Raw genomic sequence first — 27,229 nt, forward strand, 5'->3', positions numbered from 1 at the left:
TAAGTAATGTCTGAGACCAAGAAGCCTTACAGCTTGCTCCTTGATTTCCTGGAACTCTTTCTGTGGGATCCCTGAGCCTGTGGAGGAGGTCTGACTACCATGCTGGAGGGGCCACAAACGGGTGTTTTAGTTGTCAGTCCCAGTTGAGCCCAGACACCCCACCAAGGCGCCAGACACATGAGTGAAGCTGCCTTGGACTCTCCAGTGGAACAGCTCACCACAGCAGAACACACAACCCTCACCCACCACGTGGAACTGAAGAATCACCCGGCTGCACCCTGCCAGGTCCCTGACACACAAAGTCACGGGACATAGGAAAAATGCTGGTGAGATTTGGGGGCTGTTTGTTACACAGCAGATCCATGAGAAACGGATCTGTTTGGCTCACAGATACACCCCCAAAGGCCCAGGACAATGCTTGGCCAATAGGAGGACCTCAACAAGCGTTTGTTGAATGAATAAGTGAGTGGGGTTCTAGGTAAGATTTTATCAACACTGAAGAGATTTCTACTGATCAGAATTGAATGCGGGTGCAGTAGGAAGGGATCTGTGTCAGGCATGAGACTCCAAGTCCAAACACTGAGACCAGCATGCAGTATGACCCTCTTGGAACCTCAGTTTCCCCAGCTGTAAAGTCAGGCTAGCTCCACCTATGTCCTGGGCTGGATCTGAGGAGAATGTGAAGATGATGTGGGTTGTGAAGATGATGTGGGTGGAGGGCTCAGCACAGGGCCAGCCCAGGAGATCCCCAAGGAGGCTTGCTACGTCTGAGTGAAACTGTGCGGCCCCTGCCTGCCACCCGCACCTCATATTTCGCTCAAGGCCCACAGAGGCCTGCTCCCTGCTCTCCTGTTCAGCCATCATCAGGGGCAGCTCTTCCAGGAAGGAAGCTCACCCCCAGATCAGCATCCCCTGGGGAGTCAACCAGGGCTGGGGAGAATCACAGTGCAGGTCCCTCTCAGACCTGACCCTGCGTCCATGGCCACCTTGGGCCAGTGCTCACCATGGCTGCCCCAGAAGGAGGGCCAGCTCTGAAGACCACCGCCCCTTCCCGCCCCGGCCTGGCTCACCGCAAAGCTCTTCTCCCAGGACAGAGGCCAGTGTGGCTTTCACTTCCTGCCACGGGTTCAGGGCCATGTCCTGACCCCATCACGGCAAGATGGGCCTGCACGGTGATAGAGGCCCCATCTCCAAACAGGGTTGAACAGGTCTTGGACAATGTCTTATGAAAGGCGTATCAAGAACCTGGCTTTTCTCACACTGCGCTCTGTTCTCCTCCTCTCAGCCGATCAATCGCGGACACTTCCTGGGCGGGGAGTGGGGATTAACTAAAAGCAGCAGCTCAGGGTCTGCAACCCTTGCTCACTTCTTAAATATGGCAGCCGAGGCCACTGGCATTTCCTGGGACTGAAGTGTGTTCACTAAGCAGCGGAGGGAGAGGAGGTCGGGAAGAGAAGCTCCTGGCTTGTGTGTCCCCGAGACCAGCCTTGAAGCCTTTAGTCCCTGGGGCAAGCTCCAGAGCAAAGACTAAGAACGAATCCACAAATCCTGGTGCCTCAAGGGGTCCGAGTGACAGCTAAGAACGCTGGGCTTCCAAACCCAGGTCTGTCCCCCTTTCTCCTCTCTTCCCGACTTCACTCCCTTCCTCTCAACTGCTACAACCACCCCTAAGACGCCTAGAATAAAAAGAGTATCTGCTAAGAACAGAGGTTTGGAAACTAGAGTCACGGGAGATCAAGTCTGGGCTCTCAAGTCTACTAGCCAGGAGATGAGAAAAATCCTTAGTCTCTCTCATCCCCACTTTGTAGATGGGGAGACTGAGGCTAATAAACACCACTCACCTAAAGAGGGTTATTGGGAGGGTCAATGGGCTCAAGCAGGCAAAGCAATTAGAGCGCCTGGCAGAGTCCAAGTGCTAAATAAACGTTAGCTGAGGTGATTACTGCTCAAAAGCAATTTACTCTGTGCTCGCACTTCAGTCATCCCAACTGTAGAATGGGTGTACAAGGATTTTTTCTGAATAGGGAAGAGGCTGGGCTCTGGTACCTGCTTCCTAAACAAGCATCAGACATGTGGAGGGTGAGTCCTGGAGGGTGTCTTGAGTATTTTCAGACTAACCGGTCCTTCCTCTTTTCTCAGGATAATCAGAACATTAATACACAGTGGAGTCTACTGAGAATTGGACCCAAAGCATTGAAGGAGACTCCAGAAAGGGTAATTGTTTGGGGGGCCATGGAACAGATTCTGGCCAAGGAACAGATTCTGGCCTCCACGTTCCAGAGCAGGCGGGAAGGGTGACAAAGGGGGCCTGGGGGGACGGGACTGGACTGGCTGTCTTTCCAACTCATAGAGTCAAGGGCCCAGGACAAAAACCCCAGACAGGGAGAAGGGAGAGGACATCAGTCACTTGGGTACAAAAACCTATAAAAAGCAAAGGAGGGCTTCCCTGGTGGCGCAGTGGTTGAGAATCCGCCTGCCGATGCAGGGGACACGGGTTCGTGCCCTGGTCCGGGAAGATCCCACATGCCGCGGAGCAACTAAGCCCGTGAGCCATGGCCACTGGGCCTGCGCATCCGGAGCCTGTGCTCCGCAATGGGAGAGGCCACAACAGTGAGAGGCCCGCATACCGAAAAAAAAAAAAAAAAAAAAAAAAAAGCAAAGGAGTCAAAAGGGACAAGGTCGACGCCACGTGTTGTCAGTCACCAGACACCAGGACTCTAAGCAGATTCTGGATATGATTCCGTTTAAAATGCTCTCTGTGGCAGATCCTCAGTCATGGCTGCCAACGAACCCACCTCCCCGGAACCACAGCCTCCAGAGTCTCCGCCCACATGAGGCTGGGCTTGGTCATATGACTTGCTCTGGCCAATGAGACAATAGCAAACATAAAGCAGGAAGTGGCTTGAAAAGCATCCCTGTAATGCACTATCTAAGATGCTGAGGATGGGGAACAGGTCATAGAGGGACTCTGCAACTTTTCTGGAAATCTCAAACTACTCCAAAGAAACACCCGTTAAAAAACATGTGCATTAGGGCATGTGCTCTTTTTTTGGGAATCCAGCTGCCGGGTGAAACAGCTAATCAGCTAGAGACACACATCCCAGCCAGAGCTGCAACAGAACAGCAAAGACTCTGGACACTTCTTCCACCTGACCATAGATTATTTTCAGCTGGATCAAATCTGGAGTCCGAGAAGCTTTCAAGGGGGATCCATCAACTGTGAAAAACAGTCGGTAGTATATTAGGAAGATGTTCTGTCTGTAAAGTTAAAACTCTCTGGAAGCTTCCACCAAATTCTAAGATGTACCAGCTAAGCGTCTTCAACATCAGGACTGTGGGAGAGAGGGGCAGCAGCCCCCAGGGCATCAGGCTAGATGGCCTAAGAAACAGTGGAAGCTTCTATGTATGACTTACTTATTGAAGAGGAGCACATAAATTCAACCCAGGGTGATAGACTGCCCAGAAAATGAACAAGTCTTTGATGCAAGGAATGAGACAAAGAGTGGAGTGCGGATGTGGGAAGGGAAACAGGAAACATTAAGTTGCTTTTCAAACCCACACAGCTCTGGAGACAAGGACGTGTGTGTAAAAAAAGCAGGTGGGCAGAGCCATCCCAGCATCGGTAACACATCATTCTATTCAATAGCCACTCAGGCCACCTACCACCCCACTGCCTGCAGGACTGGTTACACTTGCAATGGCAGCCAAAGCATGGCCACACCTGCTAGGAACCTAAAGGACACTGGTGTCCCCTGCTGCTCAAGGCCTAAGATTTCTCTGAACGCCAGAACTCTTCAAGCAGAATATCTGTGGCATAGATTCTTATGTTCAGGCCTCATTGGTCATTAAAAAATATATTATTCAACCAACCTGCATTGAGTATGTTGTGGGTTTCTGGGCAGGGCCGGGGTCCCACTTGCCTCTGAATTATCTGGCCACAGGCACAGGTTCTGTTGTGGGGAAGTTTTCATGAAACATTTGTTGAATGAGCAAATTAAATAATAAGGCTCAGTTCCTGCCAGGAGCTCAGTCTAGGACAGGTGACTCATTGTGAGGCAGGGAAAAGGCCCCAACAGGGCTTATTCCTTGTGCTAAAGAGAGGAAACTTGGGCATCATTTCTTCTCCGCCATGCTCACCAATCGACTTTGTTCAGATGGTGAGGCCGAATCTGTGCTGGGTACTGTGCCTGCAGGAGCCTGGCAAGTGGCAAACCGGGTAGGAAACAGACGCCCCCTCAATGTGTGCTGAGTCCTGAGGGAGCTCAGCATCTAGGGCTGTGAAGCCCAGGGAGGAGGGGCCTTTATTAGTTTCCTCCTGCTGCTATATCAAATAACTACAAATTTAGTAGCTTAAAAAGATACAAATTTAATATCTTATAGTTCTGGAGGTCAGAAGTCTGAAATGGGTCTCATAGGGCTAAAATTAAGGTGTGGGCAGGGCTACATTCCTTCTGGAGGCTTCAGGAGAGAATCTGTCTTTTCCTGCTTCTAGAGGCCACGCACATTCCTTGGCTTGTGGACCCTTCCTCCACCTTGAACACCAGCAATGGAGGACTGGGTCCTCACGTTGAATCTCCAGCCTCTGTTCTCTGACTTTTTATCTCTGACTCTTCTGCCTCCTCTTCCACTCTGAAGGAACCTTGGGATTACGCTGGGCCTACAGGATAATCCCTCCATTTTAAGGATGTCTGATTAACAACCTTACTTCTCCTTTGACACGTGAACTACCGTATTCACGTGCTCTAGAAATTAGGATGCAGACGTCTTGGGGGTGAAGGGGTATGGTCCTGCCAACCACAGGCCCCGGACCCATCAAGTGGCGATGGTCCAGAACGATTCCTGGAGGAAGCAGAGCCTGAATCAGGACTTGGAGGAAGAGTGACCCATCCGGAGGCTGGGGGAGAAGGAAGAGCAAATGCAAAGACTCAGAGGAGAAAGAAGGGAGAGGATCCACAGGCATATCTAGGAACCACATGTACATGACATGTGCATCCACGTGCTAGAAGGAGACGAGGCTGCAAAGGCAAGGAGAGGGTGGGAAAGGGACATAGGAACATCTTAAACACGTCACTCCTCATACTGCTTCCTCCTGCTCAAAACCTCCATGTCCCTGAGCTTCAGGGTATAGCCCTTGGGGTTTACCATGATCATCTCCCACCATCTCCCGAACGCAAAGCCTCCACCTTCCCACCCCCATACACAGGCTGGCCTTCTGGCCTTTGCTCAAGCTATTTCCCCTGCAGTAATGCCCTCTCTACCCCTGCCAGTGTCACCTCAGGGCTCCAGAGCCACCCTGCTGAGGTCTGAACCTGGCTCTAACCAGGTACTGCTGTGTAATCTTGGAACATTCACAGCCCACCTCATACTCTTGTGAGAATTAAAGGAGTTAAAGTGTGTGGCATATAAAAGGGCTCAAAAATGCTAGCTGTCACCACCACTACCACCAACAATAACATTTCAGGGGGTCCAAGAGGAAAACTATTTTCATAATAACACTCTGACATTATTTGCCTGTTTTGTTGTGTTAGTATTTGCAATGTTGGTGCAAAAGCAATGCTGGGTAAAATGTTGACATTTTAGCAGAAAGCATAACAGTGGTATCAAACTGTATTAATAGTCACTGAGTTCTTTACACATTGCACTCATAGTTGAAAGAAAGGGGGGGCAGTTTTACTTAAGAATGACCTTGATGAAGCTGTAAAAGTAATTAATTCTATTAAAACTTGACCCCCAAGTATGTATTTTTTAATAAAATGGGAAGTACACTTAAAGTTCTTTTGCTGCCTACCAAAGTACAATGGCTGTCTCAAGGAAAATCATGTGTGCGACTGTTTGAGTTGCTAGCTAAACTAGCCACTTTTTCGTAGCTCACCATTGTACTTGAAAGAAGGACCAATGTACAAACTATAGTATCTGGCAAACTACTGAACTAAGTGAACACATGAAGTAAGTAAGCCTGTTACTTCTAGGAAAACAAATGACAGTTTTGTTGCCAGTGATAAAACTTAAACTTTTGAGCAAAAATCCAAATTTGGGCAAACTTGACCTGCCACTATGATTTTACCAGCTCCTCAAGACTTAAAGACTTTTCTAATGAGATTGGTGGTGATGTTAACAGATGTGACTTATTGATGTTGGATAACGAAATATGCCAAGATTTGGAGGATGTGCATTGCTCAGTGAACCAATATTTTCCAAGTGATCAATGTTAGATTTCAAAAAATCATGTGTGGGTACAATAGCCATTCAAAGTACCAATTAGACCAATGGTTTTGTCCATCCTAACAGAGTACAAAACCTTCACTGGATAATTCCACACTCAGCAAACCTCTAAGAAACTATCATTTGGTGAGTTAGTATGAAGTCAAAGAAAAATATGCATAATTATCTAATAAGGCAATTAATACACTCTTCCTTCTTCCAGCTACACATCTGTGTGATGCTAGATTTTCAACCAAAACAACAAATCATAGTAGCCTGACTGAAAGAGTAGTTAACGAGAACTCAGCAGTCTTCTATGAAGTCAGACATTAAAAAGCTTTTGTAAAATTGTGAAACAGTGCTGCTTTTTTCCCCTCAAACCTTTTTGTTTAGGAAAATACAGTCATTTTCATTTAAAAATAATGTTAGCATGTAATGGGTTTAGTACTGTCCTTTTAAAATAAATTGAAGATTTAGACATGTTTTCTCGGAGAAATCAATTCAATTCTCGGAGAAATCAATGCAGCTGAGGGGGCCTGGGGAAATCAAGACACCCCAGAGGGGTCCCACGGGCGACAAGCTCACCACAGGTGTAGGGCTGCGGTCATGCAGGGACTCCGGGGTAAGTTTACTCACGCGACGACACCATTCCTTATTAAACAATCATTCAGGGCTTCTGCCTTTAAACTCACGATGAGACCAAAATCCCAAACCAAACATTCCCAGACTCGTCCCCACAGAAACAAAGGAAACTTTGAAACCCCCATTCTCGCCAGACTTGATTCTTTTTGTTGCTTTGATGTTGGAACCATCAATGTTTGCGTGTTTGCTTGAGTTCCTAATCCTCTCACGTGCTGAAGAACTCCAGGTTTCAACCACCCCCAAACCAAAGACTGAGGGTGGGCAGGTGGGGACCGGCCACAGTGGAAGTCTTTGGGGGCTTTGCGTTTCCCCACCGCAGGGATGCTGGTTATTAACAAGAGTCGCCCAACATCTGCCGCATACTTGGCTTGTGCGTTTATTCTCGTCCTTCTCCTTATGGGCATATAAATCTCTTTTCATGCCCCAGCCTCTTTCTGCCCACATCTGTCTGCAATTTACTCACCATGTGCTGTGGCTGGGGAGGAAGCATCTTATTTATGATTTTGTAGAATGCCAGGCGGGATGCTCGAGGTGCTTGCTACCCTGAACTTAGATGGGCTCAGGGGGTCTAAGGTCTGGGCTATAGCCCAAATGGGAATCAGGCGACCAACATCTCCAAACAGATCTGAGGAAGCCTGCCAAGCCCTGTCTCATCAGAGAATCACTACGTATTTGCACTAAGGGTACTTGGCACTGGGCCAAGCACTTTATACCTCATTTAATCCTCATGACAACCTGTGAAGTAGCTACTATTATTGGCCTCAATTATAAGAAAAGTAGGTATTGTTATTGTTGCCTTCTGCAAAGGAACTGTGGTTCAGAGAGGTTAAGGAATTTGCCTCAGGTCACACAGCTAGTAAGTGACAGAAATGGGATTCATGCCCAGATCTGACTCTGACTCCAGAGTCTGCTGTCCCCCTGACTGAGCTAGGATGGCCTCCTGTCTCTCTCGTCCGGGCCAACTTCATCCCTCGTGACCTCATCCAGAGGGGAGATGAGGTGTTTAGTGCAGTGGAAAAAGTTTCGGACTCTGCTGCTAATTAACCCTGTCACCTTGGCCAAGTTACTTAACCTCCCTGAGCCTCATTCAGCTGTCTCCATCTGTGAAAGGGGTTAATACCTTCCAGCAGGAGTGGGGCGAATGGTAGACCAAGTGCGTAGAACAGTGCTGGAACACAGTAGGTGCTCAATAAGGCTTTCCTTGAATGAACATTGACGAGTCCTTGTTGATGAGATTATTGTTCCCACAAAGCAGTCGCCTTTGGGGGATCTCTGGGTCCCCGAGCAAGGCCCTGAAGACCTTTGGGGATGGATAAGAAATCATACAGCACAGAGTTGGGAAGAAATGCCTGCATAGCTCTGTGCCCTGTGGGCTAAACAGAGGAGGGTGCACACCACGGTTACCGCCTTCACAGACACGACCTCATTTAATTCACTGTTACTGTCCCATCACTCAGGTCAGAACACTGAGGTCTGGAGAGCCATCTGCCCCAGGAGCTGGGCAGCCGGTGGGTAAATGTGCCTCTGCTCACTCCCTGCCCATATACCTCTGGGCGCAGGAACAGCAGAGAGAGGTATTCCTCCTCCTCCCAGGTCCAGAAGGGGGAATACAGGTGAGAATTCTTTCCCTGGCCCAGGACACAGAAGGCAGGTGACTCTGTCCTGGAATGAATACTGGCAAAGGAGGCTGAGACAGCGTCTGGCTGCTTCTTGAGGCAGCCTCGACTCTGCAGGATCGTGAAGCCTGGCGAGACCAAAGGACATCAACTCACACGGCCTGGACCCAGCAACACGTGCCCATGGGAGATTCCTGAGACTCGGATCTCCTTCCTGAGAAGGGTGGGGATGTTCCAAGGCCCCCGGGAAGCTGGGAGTGGAGGGAGCTTGTATAGATCTGCCTGGACCGCGGGAGGGCTGCATAGAGAAAGCATGCATGCCTGGCACACTGACTTCTGATCACACGGCGTCAGCTGCACCGTGACACAGACCCCCCGCCCGCTACGGCCTGGAGAGACCACCCAGAACGCTGTCCAGGTGGCCCCACCGGAAACAAAACACCAACAGGAAAGTGTCTACCCAGCTTGAAGAGTAACATGTACTGCTGGGAAGAACGCAGAAAGGGGCTGGAGCACCCGGGTGAGGGTGCAGCGGCGTCCCAGGCTTCCCGGGGGACGGGTGGTGGGGTGTTGGCCAGACAGCTGGCTCAGCCAGTGTTCTGCTGCCTACTTCACACCTCTAGTCAGGGAAACCCACAAGGCCGGAGCCGCCTAACCATGCAGCACAGTCCCCTCTCCCTCCCCGTCCAGTTAGCCTTGTAGCTGGGACTCGGCTACCCAGCACTCTCTGCGGCCACGCTCTTGCCAAAGGGAGTCTCTGACCCCGAATTTTGGCTCTTTCCCTGGATCCTTCACAGGCCGAGGGGAGCAGAGTTGCCCACCAGCCTGAAATGCCCCCTGGGATGGTGACAGAAGAGCGAGACAGATTCTTTCAGCCACGCTGTTTTGGGGTCTTTGCTACAGCAGCCCGAAATCAACCGAAGGAATAAACCTGCTTTGGCCTCAGAAATGAAGTCTTCAGAGAGTATTTATGGTTCTAGTAAGTGGTAAGTGGAAAGGAGGGTGCCAAGTTTTATTGCCCTCCCCCCCTCCAGGAGAATCAAAGACACTAAGAGAGGCTCAAGAGATCAAGGCAGACCCCACCCAAGATATTTTCTCCCCCAATGTTTCACGTTGGAGGACTGGGAGGGGATGGCTTCCAACCTTTCTCAGATAACCTTTTGAGACACAGTGCGGGCAGGTGGCTCCCAGGAGAGATGGGTATGCCAGCTGCCAGTAGCCCAGGGCAGCTCTGAGGAAAGCAGCTGACACGTGGGCCCACTGGTTTCCTGTCTCCTAAGGCAGTTTCTCTCCTAACGCCTCACCCCACCCAGGGCTGGATGCTGCGCTCCTTAGAGGGGCGCTCCTGCAGACCAAGCAACGGGAGAAGAGGCCCGAGCCCTGCCCTGGAGAGCCCACCGCGGTGAGCGTGAGTGAAGTGGGGTGGGGGGGTGTCCTCCAGCACAGAACCCAGCATCCCTGCACTGTCCTGTGCGCGGAGGCACCGCCGGACCCTGAGAGCTCCGAGTAAGAGGCGGCCCAGCTGCTGGGTCAGCATCGTGGTCGTTCAGCAAAGATAACCACCTGCCGTTCACACCTCAGAAGGAGGCGCCCCGTGAACGGCAGTGACGCGGTGACGGAGAACAAACGTGAGGCGGTCACACTGCAGGAGGGAATGACATCTGTACCCGACCCAGCGAGACGCAGGATTCCACCCAAAAGGGGAGGGGCGGCCTGGGCTGGGGGCTGGGCGCTGGCAGACTCCTGAGGTCACATCCCTCACTGCCCCCTGCACAGGCAGGACCCTGGCTCCTGGTGTCCTTGCGGCCCCAGCTGAGGCCCAGGCAAGGGAGGGGAGGGAGCTGTCGCCGACTTGTCACTCACCCTGCAACGCTTCTTTGGCTCTGGCTGCCTCCTGCTCCTTCTGGGCCAGCTGGACCCTGAGCTCGGTGGCCGCGAGGACCTCGGAGGACTTGCCGCCCTGCGACTCCTCCAGGTCCTTCATCAGCATCTCCTTCATCTGCCGGAGAAGGTGGACTTCCTCCTGGAGCCGGGACACTTCCTCCCGCAGCAGTGCTAGGGGAGAAGGGCACACGGTTAGAGCGGGGGACAGTGGCTCCCGCTCGCTCACTTTTCTGGGGACAGTTTGAAGGTGCTTTGGCTTTCCCTGTTTGCTCTGCATTCAGGGCCTGTCCTACTATGTGCAGGAAAACCCCCAAACGACCTTACTGCAAGGAGGCCCCGCCCCAGTCCGGGGCCCCACCCCCGGTCCACAGAGCACGCCTGGTGGGACTCCCTGCCTCCCACCACACTCTCTAGGGCTCTCAGGGGTCAGCACTGCAGTCTCGAGCCAGCAGCACGCCCAGTTACACTTTACGGGCTTTACCTTGTTGCCCAAAACCTCCGGAGGCAGGATGCTTCACCCCCACCTCCCAGACTAGGAAGTCAAGGCTCGGAGAGATTAAGAAACTCCACGAGGGCATAAAGTGCGTAGGTAGGAGAGGTGAGATGTGAACCCAGACCTGGTCGACTCCAGGCAAAGTATTACACAGTATTACTGTGAATATAATATAATATTGTGTAATATTACACAGTATTACACAGTATTACTCAGGACAGTGCACACCCAGGCCGAGATGCTCACCTCACTTAGAGACCAATTAAAAGAGTTTCTGACGTAGAGCATGGACTTGAGGACACGGGGAGGGGGAAGGGGAAGCTGGGACGAAGTGAGAGAGCGGCAGGGACATATATGCACTACCAAACGTAAAATAGACAGCTAGTGGGAAGCAGCCGCACAGCACAGGGAGATCAGCTCGGTGCTTTGTGACCACCTAGAGGGGTGGGATAGGGAGGGTGGGAGGGAGACGCAAGAGGGGATATGGTGATGTACGTGTATGTATAGCTGATTCGCTTTGTTATACAGCAGAAACGAACACACCCTCGTAAAGCAATTATACTTCAATAAAGATGTTAAAAAAAAAAAGAGGGTCTGAGATGCTCGAGGAAGCGGCTGGCCTCCCTCGCATCGCTCTCTGCCTCTTCCCCACCCTCCTGCACGCTGGTCCCTCTCGGTGCGACAGGCCAAGCTCTTTCCAGCCTCAGGCCCTTTGACCCTGCAGGGCCCTCCACCTGCGACACCCTTTTCCCTGTTCTGCCAGTGACACAGCCTCCCCCCCCAACCCCGACACCACCCTGTCCCGTGCTCCCATGGCAGCAGGGGATGCAGTCCTCGCCTGTGAGGGTCACAGAGGGCACGGCTGCGGCGCGGCTTTCGAGGCCCCGGGTCTCCGGTCTGGCACCCTCGCTGATCACGAGTGTGATCCCAAGCAAGTCCCTTCCCCTCTAAGCCTCACATGCCCCTCCTATAAAATGGGTCTAACCCTCGTGGGGTTGGGACGCAGGAGGAAGCCTGGTCCAGGGCACGTGCTCAGCGTATACAGCGAGCGCTCAGTGCCGGTGAGACGGGGGCTGCGTGTCCCCAGGCGCCTGGCGTTCTCTAAGGGGTGCACTCCCTGGGGATCCTGGACACGAAGGCAGAGCCAGGCCTGGGGTGGGGGCCAGGCCACGGGGAGCAGAGCTGAGGCCCCGGGGACCAGGGGGTCCCTCCACCCCCAGAAGCCTGGGGAAGGGTGGCACTGGCTCCAGCCCCTGTTCCCTGGTCTACTTCAACCGCCTCCTCTGAGGCCACCTGGCTCCAGCTGCCACCCACACGAGGGGAGGCCGCCCGGCCCTCCCAGCTCCTCGACACCACCCAACCTCCCCACAAAAGCCCGAGACGCAGGGCATCCCACCTCGCCCCTGCACTGAAAACCCTCCCTGGCTTCCCGCCCCATCAGCCCATCTGAGGCCACCTGTGGGGGGACTTTCAGTTCTGGAAGGCGCTAGACTTGTCCCGCCTTAGGGCCGCTGGAAGAGCTTCCTTCCTCCTTCACAGGTTCCTCCCTGCCGGGCAGTCTCAGCCCTACTGTCACCTCAAGAGCCCTACAGAGGCCCTCACCCGTGGTCCACTTCTGACAGCAGTTTGGACAACGTACCCCAAACCCCTCATTAATGTGGGAGGCCCACCCACGCGTTACCCTGTGCGCGCCCAGTGGGCACAGCTCCCTGAGAGCAGGCCTGGTAGCTCTGTCCCAGCTCATTCGCTGAGGGGTCTCAAGTGCCCTGGATACTATATGATGACACACGACAATCGAATGTTCTCCTCCAGCCGTCCGTCCACCCAGCAAGAGCTCATGGGCACCTGCCCCAAGCCAGTTGCTGCTGAAGGCACTGGAGACCCCTGGGTGAAGGTCACACACGGGTCCCACCCTCAAGCGGGTGCTCCCAAACCCCACAGGGACTGAAGAAACCCACCCCTGCACCCCAGGGAGGCAGGCTGTCTGCAAGGGACCTCCCGGCTGCTCTGACATGGACCGACTCAAGTGCAGGCTGGGAACCGTCCAAGTCTCTTAGCAAAACTGCAAAGTAGGAGGTTTGCATTGGGGGCCCCTCCCCTGCCCTCATTCCAGACAAACACTTGCAGGTCGCCTGTAAGGCAGGCCTGGCGTAGGGTGTTCAAAAAGGAGGGAACACCCTTGGCCTCGAGAAGTCTCCAGCAAGTAGAAGCAGCACACACAAGTAAGCATAAAACAAAGCAGGTGTGGCAGGTGCTTGGAGCACAAGAACCTTTGAAACGGGCCTCGGAAGATGGCAGGGCAGTGAGCTGCGCGGACAGTACGAGCAAAGTCAAGAAGGTTGGAAAGGTGCCCGGGTAACCAGTGACCCATACCCGGTGAGGAAGAGCAGGAAGAAGCCAGGAGAGGTACGACAGGGTCGGATCGTAAAAGATCTTAACCTTGACCACCACTCTGTACTCTGAGCCCTGGCTCGCCGTCTCTAGCGGTACTTAAGACTCTGGAATTTTCATTCTTGCTCCCTGCCACAGACTGAACGTTTGTGTCCCCATAAAATGCATATGTTGAAACCTAATGCCCCATGTGATGATGGTACCTGGAGGTGAGGCCTTTGGGAGGTGATTCGGTCATGAGGGGGGAGCAAAAGACACAGCACAAAGACAGCTGTCTATTAACCAGGAAGAGGGCCTGCACCAGACACGGAATCGGCCGGTGCCTGGCTCTTGGACCTCCAGTCTTCAGAATTTTAAGAAACAAATTTCTCTTGTTTATGAGCCACTGGCTATTTTTGTTCTAGCAACCCCAAACGGATGAAGACACCCCCCCTTCATCAATTCTCCCCAGTCACCCATCCTGCCGGGGCCTGTCCCCACTCAACTGTCACCAAACGGGTTATTTCACGATAAGGTGTGAGTGATTGCTAAGCACCCCCATTTATATTTACATCGCCAGGCAAGGGGAAGCCAGGGCTGTCTGATTTTATTTTAGGGGCATGACTTCTGGGTTTCCTTAAACTGCCCGGAGGAAGCCACTGAGGTCGTTTGCTGTCTATGCAAATGGCAGAGGATTCCAAGAGACCTGGCTTCGAATCCAGTCCCGGCCAGGGCCTTGTGACCCTGAGCAAGCCCCATGATTTTTCCGGCTCTCCGTTGCCATGTACGCTGCTTGGGGACAATGTCACCCATTTAGGGTTGCCAGACTTAGCAAAATAAGACAAAGCGAAGCAAAACAAACCCCAAAAGCCCAGGTGCACAGTTAAACTTGAATCTCAGATAGACAAGAAATAATTTTTAGTATAAGCATGTCTTAAATATTGCATGGGACATACTTATGCTAAAAATTGATTCGTTGCGTATATGAAATTCAAATGTAACTGGGCATGCTGTGTTTTATCCAGCAACCCTACTTCCATGGCAATGAAACGGGGCCATCATGAGAAAGGGCTGTGCTACTACATTATCTCACAGGAGGAAGGAGGTTAAGGCACAGAACAGCCTGGCGCAGCCTTCTCTGCCCCTTGCTCTTGGACGAGAGCAAGACGGGGCTGGGTGCCCCTACCCTGACCTAACAGCGGCAAAGGCAAATTTTTCCTGCGCTCACGTTGCTAATAGGTGTACCTGACACCTAGGCCCCGCCCCTTGAGTCAGGCTCTGAAGAAGCAGGAGGGCGGGATACCAAGTACAGCTCCTGCAGGAACCAAGTCCTAGGAGACCAGGCTGGAAAAACAACTCCACAGAAAGAGAGAGCCTTGTCTAAGCTTACTAACTGCACCTGCCCTGGCTGGACTAGATCTTGCAGAACCTGGACCCTTCCAGGCAGGGGCAGAGAGGGGTGACATCCCTGGGACTGCAATCACAGAGAGCCTCACAAGACTGAAGCCCATTTACAGGCTTCGGGACCATTCATAGGCACTTCCCCTCCCTGGGCCTCAGTGGCCTCACCTGTGAAATGGGAGTGATGGGAATGAGACACACAGGTCATACACTTAAACGTGTTAAGCACGATGAGTGCTGTGTGTGCCCTGTGCCCTCAACTCCTCCTCCCCTCACAGAGGGGAGCGACCACATTCCTCAGAAGCAGTGAAGAAGTAACAGTTGGAAGACTTGGGTTGCTGTCTCAGAGGGGTTGCTACCTCGCTGTGTGACCTTGGGCAAGTCACTGTCCCTCTCTGGGCCTTCATAATATCAGTGCCCTGATATTATGAGGGATGCACTCCTCATGAATCTAGATGAATGCTACCGATTGTGCATTTCTCCCCTTGGGGGGACACGGGTCCCTGCTCTGGTCCACAGCTGCACTGCTCGGTGAGGCAGCCACCAGGCACACGCGGCTACTAAAGTGTAAATTAGTCACGACAAACAACTCAGATCCTCAGGCACACCTGTCACATGTCAAAAGCACAGAGACCACCCCCCGTCGGGGCACGGAGCTCCTGGTCAGTGCTCGTCCAGGGGCACGAGGTGGGGAAGGGAAGGAACGGGGTTTGCGGAGCACCTGGTGCAGCACGGGCCACAGACACAGGGACAGGAGGCAGCTTTGTGCCAAAGGCGGGACAGCTGCTGGGGAAGGAGCCATGTTCCCGGAGAAACCGCACTGGCCCTGGCCCAGGGACACAAAAGGGAAAGATCAATTGTGTACCTTTCTGCCGACGCTGGGCAACCACGGACCTTAGGGCAGGGGGCTGGTGGCGGTAAAAGGGCCTGGTGCCAAAGAAGCCACAGACCCAGCAGAGCTCTAGGCCATGGAAGCCGGAAGTAAGCATTGCCTGGGAGACAGCGGCTCTCCCACCCCCGGGGAAGCCAGCAGTTACCAGTGATGCTGCCCTGGGGGGAGCAGGGAGGCCACACAGTGGAAGCCCCCAGAGGCCTCTTCCCAAGGGCAAGGGGGTGTGGCATACCTACTCAGGTGATAGAGGGAGCTGGGGAGACCCTGCCCCTGTCCCTCTGTAGCACATCTCCTTTCGTTTGTAAGAGCAGCGAGTGCTCGCCATTAAAAAAAAATGCCATTTCCTGGCCTCCCTTGCAGCTAGAATTGTCTGTGTGACCCAGTTCTGGCTGATGAGATGTAGGCGAAAGTCCCTGAGGAAGACTGCCCTTTAAGACAAAAGGGCTTCGCCTCCTCCGTGCCTGGAAAGTGGACTTGTGGTTAGAGCTGTGGCAGCAACGTTGTAACAAGGAGGCAACGTGCACAGGGAGCAAAAAAGATGCCAAGGGGAGAGAACAGAGCCTGGGGCCTGGCGAGCACAGCTCAGCCCTGCACCTGCGGCTCGAGACCTGGAGCCGCACCAACTGGGCAGGGCCACCTGGCACAGCAGAGCCTTTGATTTCCCTGCTCATCTACCAGTTCTCCAGAACCAACCACGGCAGTGCATGCTACAGGCTGAGATTGAGTTCAGGTGGCTGCTAGGGGCCAGCACCTCTGGGGGCTGCCCTGTGGCCGCGTCAGCTGTGAATTCTGGGAAGCGGGAGGAGGAGGAGGTGGGGCTGTGGAGGAATCCACACAGCGCAGAAGGGAGGTGACCGCTCCTGGCCCCCGGGAAGAGCCCCCAGTTTTGTGACAAGTCCTTTCCTGGCTCCATTTTTGTGAGCTCACAGGGCTGGGGTGGGAGGGAAGAAGACAAAGAAAAACACTAACTCTCCGTGACTGTGGGGCACCGTCCGAGAACAGGATGCGTGAACAGGCAGCGCGAGGCCTCCGAGCTCTCTCGGTGAGTTGCCGGTTTACGAGTCTGGCCTTCCCAAGCCAAGGTCCAAACAGCAATACTACTGTATAACCACTGTGTATCACAATGACGATTCCTTTACTAACACTTCGGGAGCACATGATATGTGCTCCAGGCTCTGTTGTAAGTTACGCTCCTTAACAATAACTAGTGAATCCTCACAATAACCTCATGAAGTAGGTCCTGTTATCATCACCCCCTTCAACAGATGGGTAAGTTGAGGCACAGGATTTAGGTGACTTGACCAATGTCATGCAGAGTCAGAGCGGTCTAGCTCCAGAACCCACCCCAGTCCAAACTCTTGCACTGTACTATCTTTTTTTTAAAAAAAATATTTATTTATTTGTCTGCGTCAGATCTTAGTTGCGGCACGTGGGATCTTTATTTGCAGCATGTGAACTCTCAGTTGCTGCATGTGGGATCTAGTTCCCTGACCTGGGGCCCCTGAATTGGGAGTGCGGACTCTTAGCCACTGGACCACCAGGGAAGTCCCTCACTGTACTATCTTGCGGGGGGAGAGGGCCACAAAGTCCGTGGGCCGCCGCAGGCCTGCCCTGATGGATGGCAGGGGAGGCAGGCGTGCCCCCCAGCAGGTATGGGCTTGCTCTTGTTTCCCACATGGAGGTGGGTCACAGGGAGCCGGCCACTCCGTGCGTGGCCCGCCCCCGGGGCACAGTTCCCACGCAGCTCCTGGAGAAGGATGTGGCCACGGAGCCAGCAGGGGCTCCGCTCTGCTCACACCTGACGCCCGGCGCCAGCCCAGCGCTGGGCTCCTGGCAGGCACACAAGGACGGCGCCGAGGGCTGGGCGGGGCGGAGGTGGGCCCGGTTGGTCTGGGTCAGACACCGGAGCTCAGTCCCGGCTCCCCTGCTTCCTGGCTATTTGACCTTAGGACGAGCGACCTCTGAGTTTATCTGAAATTGGAGCCAAGACCAGTCTCCCAAGCCTGTAGTAAACATTTAACAAAGCAATCATCTAAGTGGAAACATTCCAGAAGGTTCTAAGGCGGGGGGGTCATATGGAGCTCGTCAAGATCATTATTATAGAAAAGGGCAAACCTTCCCGATGTTCCGAGGAGAGGCCTCGGCCCCAAGAACCTGGGAGCCCAGACCTGTGGGCCTCCCAGCCCGGAAGGGGTGGATTAAATGACAGAGGAGGCTGAGTCACCCAGTCTGCAGGGCAAAGGCAGGACCAAGAGCACAGGGGGCTCCGAGGGGAGGGCAGGCTGGAGTGACAGTCCCTGGCTGCCTGTCATGGGTGGACACCTTGATAAACAGCCAAGCACACATCTGTCAAAACTCTCTGAACTCAGATGGTACCCTTAAAACCTGTGCACTTGGCTGTAGGAAATTATACCTAAAAATATACATATATATATATATAGCAGTAACATAGTTCAGGCTTTCCATTAACTCCCTTGTATAGATCCTCCCCCCAAATCCAGGTACCGAGCTCACCGGCCCCCTGCCCTCCAGCAGGCCTCAGAGGAGGGGGTGCCTGAGTCCAACCCTGGGCTCTGTGCACGACCTCCGTTCACTTGAGCTATACCTGCCCTGTGGGAGACAAGTTGGACCGTGCCCTGCTGGCCCTGGCCGGATGGAGGTCACTTCCAGATGACATGACGCTTTGCTTAATGGTGTCATGGTTCCCTTCTGGTCCAAACACCCTTTCTGGCAGAGACGATGGCTCATGGCCCTGCCGTGTTCTGAGCCCCGACTTCGTGCAGGATGCCACCCACTGGATTACAGGCTTCATCTCACCGGATCCTCATGGCACCCACGCAGGGCTGTAGTGACCCTGCTTGAGCTCGGAGGTGGGGGGTGGGGTGGGACGGAGCCCAGGTCAGCCTGTGGGTCGTGCAGCCACCCCCCCGCCCCCCGCCTGCCATGGGCTGGTCCAGCAGTGGCCGGCAGGCCGTGAGCACTCCAAAGCCAGCACGGCTGCCGGGACTGCCATTATTGTCAACACTGCCAAATCTGGTCCAGGTGGTTGTCTCAGAACATTGGGATGATGCTTGTTCTAAAAATCAGGAATCAGATTGTTCTTGGAGGGTTAAAATGTTAAGACTGAGGTACAATGATTCATATCAAATCCCCATAACAGATGGGCTCCCAGGCCCCAAGACGAAACAGGACCAGACGTAGTCGTGTCTAAGGAAGCCAGTACCTGATGGTGGAAGGGAGTCCTGAAAAGGCAGAGTCAGAGAGGGGGTCGCTGGCAGAGCCCACGTCCCAGGCTGAGGGGGTGGGGGTCTTCACCAGTGGCCTAAGGGCACCTCCTCTGTTCTGCCTTTCTGCGGGGGGAGCACATGGAGAGAAAGAGGGCAGCTGCATTCCTATATTGCATTCCCTCTGTTCTTGAATTCATTCTTCATCATCATCATGGTGACAATAATCACACTTTTTGAGTCACTCATGCATGCCAGAACAGTTCTAAATCTTCACACCATTAATTCTCGATCCTCACAATAACCCAAGGTGACGCACCCACTTTACAGAAGAAACTGAGGCATGGAGAAAACATGTGGTTAAACCCGGGTGGTCTGGCTGCAGAGCCTTTTCTGGTCCCTACTGAGTTATATTCTACCTCTTCTCCTGCGGTACAGCTGCCAGACTGGGAGCTGCCCCACAAGGCAGGCAAAGCCTATGTTTCCTCTCAGGGCCCACAGTTACAAGGGGGCCCTCAAACCCTCCTGGGACAGATACCACTGTGTGCATCCTTCCCCCAGCCTGGAAGGCCCGAGGTCGCAGAACCTCTTGGCTAAGCTGACCCAACAGCCAAGGAGGGACAGGAGTGCTGGATTCAAACAGCCCAGGGCAGCAGGAACGGTAGCAGCAATGCAGCCCTCGGGTCTAGACTCAGCCCCGAAGGTTCCTCAAAGCTCTGTAAATGACTGGAATTCCACAGGGACATCCAGCCAGGTGGGACTTGAATGTAACGGTTTGTCTGTGGACAGAGAAATCTGGGAACCGTAGCCTGCGAAGAGCAGCCTCAGGGCTGGGCCTCTGAGATGGGGGAGGGAAGACTTGACATCACTTCCTTCTGCTCGGCTGGTCCCCTCACACCCAGCCCAGGCTCCCCTCCAGCCTGGTCTCTGCGTGGGGAGCTGAAATCAGCCCTCTTGGTCCACCTCTGCTCGTCATGTAGACTCTCCCATCCCTCCCTCCATCCCCCCTGTATGTGGAGACAGACCCACTAGGCCAGGAACAGGGCCAGTGGCAGGCAGACAAGAGCTGGGTCTGTGGTTTGCTAGAGATTTCTGTGTCCTCTGGGCCTTTGTCATGTGATCCTGACACTTAGAGCTTTGTGGGTGATGGGACACAATAGAGCACTCACCAAATACAAATAGATTCTCAAACAACGCCCAGGCACTCCTCAGCAGTATTAATTCCAAGGCTGCTCCAGGGCCTGGGAGAGCCGCGTGGTAGTTCTTACTACAGGTGGGTAGGGGAGGGCCTGGCAGGTACCAGGTGATGCAGGCTTTGTCTTTTTCTCATGTTTCACAGTAATTGTTTTTTCTTTTAGGTGCTGTTTAACCCGTCTTTCCTGCAGAGCTGTTCCAGTGCAGCTGCTGGCCCATAAACATACCTTTCAGCCAGACTCGTCTTGGGCCCGAATGCCAAGCTAATCCTCTTCCACAATCTTGGGGGGCCCACCTTTCCCACGGGAAGCTGTGCCCACCCAGCTCCACATCCCGGAATCCAATTCTCTCCGGGAAAGGGTCTGCCTCCTTTGACCATCCCTCACCACGCACTGACTCAGGAATAATCATGTGCCAGGCACCAGCCCTGGAAGGGTGCCAGTCTCAGGTTCAAAAGCAGAGATGCCCGGGAAAGTGAAGGAATCGCACACCTCCAGCACGCGGCTCCCTAGTTCTCGGGCAGAGCCAAACCGGAGGATCTGCGCTGCGGAACATGGTCACTGCAGGCGGCCTGGCCTGATTCCGAGAATGTGCCCGTTTATCACCGGAGGCCCTCGCTTCCTGTGTCCACTGCTCCCCAAGCCCAGAAGGGACAGCCTCTGGCAGCCTTTCTGGGCATGTGGCTTTGATGCCACCATGCACTGACAGCCGGTAGGAACCCCACGGCCCTCGGGGGTCTGCAACAGTCGCTCAGCAGGTGATTCTAGCTCCAGAAGGAATGTGCACCCCCAAATACAGCATCTGTCTGGGGGTGGAAAGGCAGGCCCTCTCCTGTCACCCAGGAGGCCTAGTCCTTGACAGGCTGTGACTGCTTGGTCCCAAAGCCAGGTGCCCAGGCCTCCTTGGGGGCCCTGAGGAGTCTGTTCCTGTCTGCTTACTGCGCAGGAGGGATGGGAGAGGAAAGGGCCGGCCTCTCCTTAAGGCCTGGCCAGCTGCCTCCCCTGCCTCATTGAACACAGTTTCCCTTGGGACTTAGAAGCAGCAAGCTGGGGCCCATTCATCGTGTCGGGTGGGCTGACAGCAGCCGTCCTGGGATACCCTCTTGGTGCAAAGAGGAATCTTAACACCCTTATCAAGTTGAACCTTAAAGCCACCGCTTCCCCTGGGATGCTGGCTCATCCCACCTTTTCAAAGTTCTTCATTATCCCCGCCCTGGATTGGGCAGCAGACTTTTCGGTTCAGCCGACATCTACGCCTCCAGTCTTTCAGAGCACCTCCATTTCCCTCTGGGGAGCCACCCACTCCCAGAACCCGTGGTTCGAAGGTGGAGATAAGACCCAGGCTGGCCAATCAGAGAGCTGAGTTGTCCTGGCCACTGTGATTGGTTTAGGAGGGGAAGCACATGACACAAATCAGTCCAACCAGAGTCAGAGTCTGGACCAGGAGCCGCTAGCTCGCTCTCTTTAATGACGGATGCGAGGATGGAGCCTGGAGGTGGTGGTGGCCATCCTGCCACCGAGAAGGGAGCGCCAACAAGACAAAGACTGGATTCAGGTAACATCCGTGTTGTCCTGGATCACACCACACCCGAAGCCAGCCTCTACTCCTGAATTTTTCAGTTATGTGAACCAACACATTCTTAAACCAGTTTGAGTTGCATTTTCTATCCCTTGCAACTGTAAAAGAACCCTGATAAACGGTTTCCGTCAGGGACCATTTTCTGGGTGCCCAGCAGCCCCACAAACTTAAAGGCCACCTGCTATGTGGTAAGCACTCTAAGCTGTATCACTGTCCTTCAGAAACCACACGGGCAAAACGGACAATGGAATTTACCTCCACAGAACCAGTGAGCACCTACTCCCACGTGTGCTTTAATTCTAGCTTTTCTTTGACTGCAGTGACCAGTCCCCCTGGGTTGAAACCCTGGAAGGCACACATTTTCAAGTTCTGCCTCAAGGCCATTTCCAGACTTTTCCTACCCGAATCAGCCTTTCTCCTCTTCTCCCACCCGAAGAGGTCCGCGAGCACTAACCCCACAGGCTTCCTCGACCTGAGGGCTCTGGGCCCCGTTTGGGTGCTGACTATGTACCTGGCCCCGAGCCTCGGACCACTGAATTCTCTCACTGGGAGCTAGCATTCTCTCCATTTTGCACATGCAAACGGAGGTGGAGAGACGGGGACCAGGACAGGCAGACAGGCTTGTTCAAGGTTATAGAGCTGGTCCCGGTGGCACAGCGGATCCCAGCTGAGAAGTCTGTCTGATTGCAAAGCTCATGTTCTTAACTGGACTAGGCTCGCAGCCCTAAATGCCATGCTGTGCACATTTCTCAAACTAAACTCTGGGACAAAGAGCTGGGCAGGGCTGGATCTGGGCCTTTTTTCGAACTTTGGTGAAAACAACCGGGTCCCCCAGCCTTGGCTCCCACCACAAGCTTCTCCCATCCCCAAGGCTTGGCTCCTAAAGGAACGGATCCAGGAGAGGGACAGTGACCACTGGGCAGCACTGCCTGTTTCCCTCTCCGGCCTCACCACGCGAGACTCTCTCCTCCCACCCCTCCTCCCTCTTCTCCACCCTCCAGGGGAAAAAAATTTAGCAAAACACAAAGAGGAAAAAGAAAGAAGGCCCAGCATTGGTTACACCCACCAACTTGTGACACAGGCAAGCCCACCCATGCAGCAAGCACAAAGCTCATTGCAAACCAGGAGGAACCGACTTGACGGAGGCCTTGCGACTGCGGGGGGAGAGCCCAGACCTTGCTTTCTTTCCCACCCGAGTCTGAGTCAGCAGCAAAACACCTGCATCTCAATTTCCTTCTCCACCCATTACCAGAATGCACAGAGAAGACTGAAGCTGCCTGTCGCACTTGTCGGAGATCGGGTTCTCCAAGGCCTGGCTCCCGGCAGGAGAGCTACCTTCCTAAGAAGCCTGGGGGAAGAAAGACATTTATGTCCCCACTTTATAGACAGGCAAACTGAGGCCCAAAGGAAGGTGTCTGGAATCTACAGCCCTGACTGCTAGGCCGCTGGCTACTATTGCCCGGAAGCAAACTGGAAACATGCTTTCGCTGGAATATTCTGCTCAGCCTCTCTTAGGCATCGGTCAACTCAGGGGTTAAACACTTCGAAACATGTTCAGCATGCCGAAGGCCCCCGCAGATGTAAACAATTACACAGAGAAGGGAAGTGGGCGACCAGGGCCCGGCCGGGGCTCTCCTAGCATCGCCAGCACACGAGGGCGGCGAGTCTGAAATTCCCGCATCTTCAGATCTGTATCTCGAACAGACTCGGGCTTTCAGAAGAATTTAAACCAAGTCCAGGTGGCAACCTGGACAAAGAGCAAACCTGGAGGACTCACTGTCTCAAATGTGGCTTCAGAAGGCGAGCTAAGAATGGGCGTCTCCTGCTGTGTCTCGACCTCTACATCCCTCAACTTCCTCACCTGTGAAACCACAACAGTGATGGCTAAGAGCAGTGATTCTGGCACCAAATCCCGGCTCTGTCCTTTATAGTAGCTGTTGGACCCCAGCGATCATTTCCGTGTCCTCATGTGAGGAATGAAGGTAATGATAGTATCCATCTCTCAGGGCTGCTGTGACAGCAGCCTCTGAGTAACAGACAAAAAGCTCCAAGAAGGGGCCTGGCACAGAGCGAGCCCTCAGCCAATGTTGGCAGCCAGTTCCGATGCCATCGAGAGGACGCCTGACCCCACGGAGGGGGCGGAGAAGGAAGAGGGCGCCTTGGGCTCCTGCAGTGGGAGGCGCCCAAGGCCGCGGAGCCCGCAAGCTGCAGGGCGGCACGCGGATCCCTGTCACTCGCTCCTGATTATTCTCCAGCCCAACCGAGCAGCTGTTCCAGGAAAAAATAAAATACGCTTTGCATACTTCAAATGTTTCACTTATGAAAACTGGCAGGGCCGCCTTTCTAAATTGTTGAGCAATAAAGTCAGTAATGAAACCGTTGGAGGCTCTCACTGCCGGAACCCGGGTCGGGGAGTCTGCAGGGGGCAGGGGAGGAGGACAGGCCGGCCGCTAGCGCGGAGCTTCACAGGGGCTTCCAGAAGGCGCCATCTGGGATTTTTCAGAGGGCCACTGGGATAGCGTCCTGGTGTCCTGATGTGAAATTGGATCCTCCCTCTGGAGCCAAGCCCCAAGCCAGCGGGGGCAGAGGGGAGGCCCCTTCCGGCCTGGAACGTTTTCCCACACTCCAAGGGCGCCCCGGTTTCCAGCCAATCGAGTTAATTGAAAAATTACCTCGGGCTGAGAAAGAGCAGGCCCGGGCCACGTGGGCTGGTTCACAGGAAACCCTACTAGGTGTCCGGCATGCCTGCACTTCAGCAACCTACAGCTGGAGGCCAGGAGCCGTGCCCGGCACCCCAGGAGCCGGGGAAGCTCTACGTGCTGGGCACGCATCCCAGCAACCTCGGAGGGTGGCGCGATGCCCGTGTTAGACATGAGACTAAAGCGCAGAGACTCGGGGCCTGCCCGCGGGCCACGGTCACCAGGGCTGCCTGGCTCCCCCTGCGATACTTCTTCTCAGGATGCTCTTCTTTCCTGTGCCCCAGGGCCCCCCAACCCCATATCCTAACAAACAGAGCTCAGACGGAAGCACAGGAGGCACACCAGCTATATAGCAAGGCCGGCTGGAGGCCTTCTGCCCGGCCGGGAGCTGGTCGGCATCTTCATACGCACAAGGCTGCCTGCACTCGGGCTGATATTGTTAAGCTGAATATAGTGCTTTTAACTTTTTCTTCAAAGGGCTCTCACCTCTTATGTTTATCACCCAAACCCCTGGGAAGATTACGATGGTGGGTTTTATTGTCCTCATTAAGGGGCAGTCAACCAAGGCCCAAGGCACGGCTCCTCCCCTCAGCCAACTCGCCCAGGGATTCTAAGGTGTGCGAGGCCTGGGCCCACTTCTCCTACCTTGGTCCCCCCTGACGCCCTCCCACCCCACCTGTGCAGACTCCTGGGTACGCCCCTGCCTCTCTGCACTGTTTGGTCCATTCCTGTCCTCCTAGGTCCTCAGTCTGTTCAAAGGGCCTGGGGCACCCCTACATCTGCAGTGGTCCATCCAGTCTCCAGAGGCCTTTGCAGTCACTGATTCTGAGACTTCAGAGTGGGACCAACGGGGGCCCCACGCCTGTGTCCCTCCTCGCATCAGACTACGACTTTCAGGACTTAAAATGAACAAAATCAATTAGAAAAATGACCTTATTTCACCTGGGGAGTTTCAGCAGCTTTGTCTATGAACCAAATATAGAATCAAGACACAGAAAATGGGTTGTTTTTTTTTTTTTTTTGGCGGGGGGAGGGGGGGAAGGGAGAACAGTGGGAGGAGGAGGGCAAACTCAAGTCCCTGAGTTACTACATCTGTGGACAGAACTTCTCCCCGCATGGGAAGACGCAACCTGAACGCAGGAGCTGCATATCTGACTTCCGGTTTCGACAGATGCTCGCTGAACACCTGGGCTGAGAGGCAGCGTGGTCTAAGTGGCCGGAAACACCTTGGGGGCGAGCTGGTCTGGGTTGGAGTCCCAGTGCCTTACTAACCTCTCTCTGCCACAGTTCCCTTACCTGTAACGTGGGGCAATAACAGTACCCATCTTAAAGGGTTGTCGTGAGGATGAAATGAGTGACTATACACATAGGGTCCACATAGACACACGCGCGGACTGGACCCATAAAAGAACCGTGCTTGGCACAGGCCAGGCGCTATGTGCCAGCTGGTTCTTCCCCCTCCCCCTCCCAGGAGCCACTGCCTTCTGCTTCTGAGACCAGCCCCTGTCCAGCAGCCTTGTCCCCGGCTCCCCAGGGGCTCCTCCTGGAAACTCCTGACCTGAACCTCCGGGTAGAACACTCCTTGCTGAGAGGTCTCCAGAGTGGGGCTCCCAGCAGCTGGGGGCTTGTTGCTGAGGAAGTGGCCCACGAGATCCTAATCTGGAAGCACGAAGCCCCCTCTCTTTTGCCGCCCGCCCCCCTCGCTTTCGCCTGTTTACGGGCCGAGAAAGGCAGAGATGCAGCTTGGATTCCTGCTTTGAGCTGCCGCCAGCTTGCCTCCAAACGTTTCCCCCATCCGTCCGCCTGGCCCGCTCCACCATTTCGCAAAGGTCAAAGGCTTACTGTACTCCGCGTGTGGCCTCTTGGGAGAGCAGAGGAGAAAACTATGCGAAAAATGTAAGTTGGAAAAACCCCATGGCTCGCCACCACCACACTGCCCCCCTGCCACCGGCGCACGCGTTCACGGCTCACCCCCAGTTCGACAGAATGCACAGCCGTGCCCCAGCCCCTCGGTCTTAAAAACAAGTAGGAGGACAGAGAGGCGAGGCAGAATTTCCACTGATGGTGACCAGAGCCTAGGCTGTCGTCCTCGGAGGAATACAAATGACCCTGTCAGCCCAGACAAGGAAATCTCTTGTATAGGACGGCAGCCTTCTAGGTCTTTCTGGAGCAGCTCCTGGCAGGAGCCGCGTATTATGTGCCGCAGCACCTAGAAGAGCCCTGACCCGCGAGCTAAGCCCAAGAAGCGCCCACAGAGCTGAGGTTAGCCCAGGGCATGAGCTTGGGGCAAGGGAAGCCTTAGATCAGGCCGAGGCTCCCCTAGGACCAGTGCTCTCCTGCCCAGAGGTGCTTTCAAGACCAAACATGCTTTTCTTTGAAGCCATGTTCTTCCACGCCCCTCCCCCGCACCCCAAGAGAAAATGACTCCAACTAAAGAATAGCAGGTTCTAGGCTTGGCCATGGCGGAATCAAAGCGTCCAGCTTGAATAAAGGAATGAACAGAATGAGAGCGGTGACACTGGATGTGAATGGTCTGGAGCAGGTCAAAGACTTTTTGTTGTTCTACAGACAGCTGACCCGTGAACAACTCAGGGGATAGGGGCGCCCACTGTCCACACAGTCGAAAACTGGGGTGTAATTCACAGTCTGCCCTCCGTATCCTGGTGGACCCAACTATCCGCAGATGGTGCAGTAGTGTAATATTTACTATTGAAATAATACACGTATAAGTGGACCCGAGCAGTTCAAACCCATGTCGTTCAAGGGTCGACTGTATTTTATTCTCATAAGCCAGCCTCCTCCTGCCCTACTTTGGTGGGCGGAACTGCTAGATCTTTCTTCTTCCTTCTCCCCAGTCCACAAACTTCAAACCTGGAATATCTAGGCCTTTCACGCACATCTTTCCTGACACACGTGAAACGGTGTGGATCACGGAGGCTGTCTGAGGGGAAGGAGAATAGATACGTGTGGCCGGGGGTACAGGGCTGGCCCAGTGCCCGTGTACACAAAACACACACACACACACCCCGCACTTT

The 27,229-nt window shown here is 54.1% G+C and overlaps 1 protein-coding gene across 3 annotated transcripts in view; it reads right to left on the reverse strand.

The window, feature by feature from the left end:
• KAZN (kazrin, periplakin interacting protein) overlaps positions 1-27,229 on the reverse strand; it is a 1,159,438-nt gene that overhangs the window by 114,977 nt on the left and 1,017,232 nt on the right. For all 3 annotated transcript variants that reach the window (XM_067017033.1, XM_067017036.1, XM_059045410.2), the window contains one exon: positions 10,323-10,514. In XM_067017033.1, coding sequence (XP_066873134.1) covers positions 10,323-10,514 — 192 coding nt within the window. The remainder of the gene's footprint in view (positions 1-10,322; positions 10,515-27,229) is intronic.

The sequence above is a fragment of the Kogia breviceps genome, chromosome 1 (genome assembly GCF_026419965.1).
Source record: "Kogia breviceps isolate mKogBre1 chromosome 1, mKogBre1 haplotype 1, whole genome shotgun sequence".
Classification (NCBI taxonomy): domain Eukaryota; kingdom Metazoa; phylum Chordata; class Mammalia; order Artiodactyla; family Physeteridae; genus Kogia; species Kogia breviceps.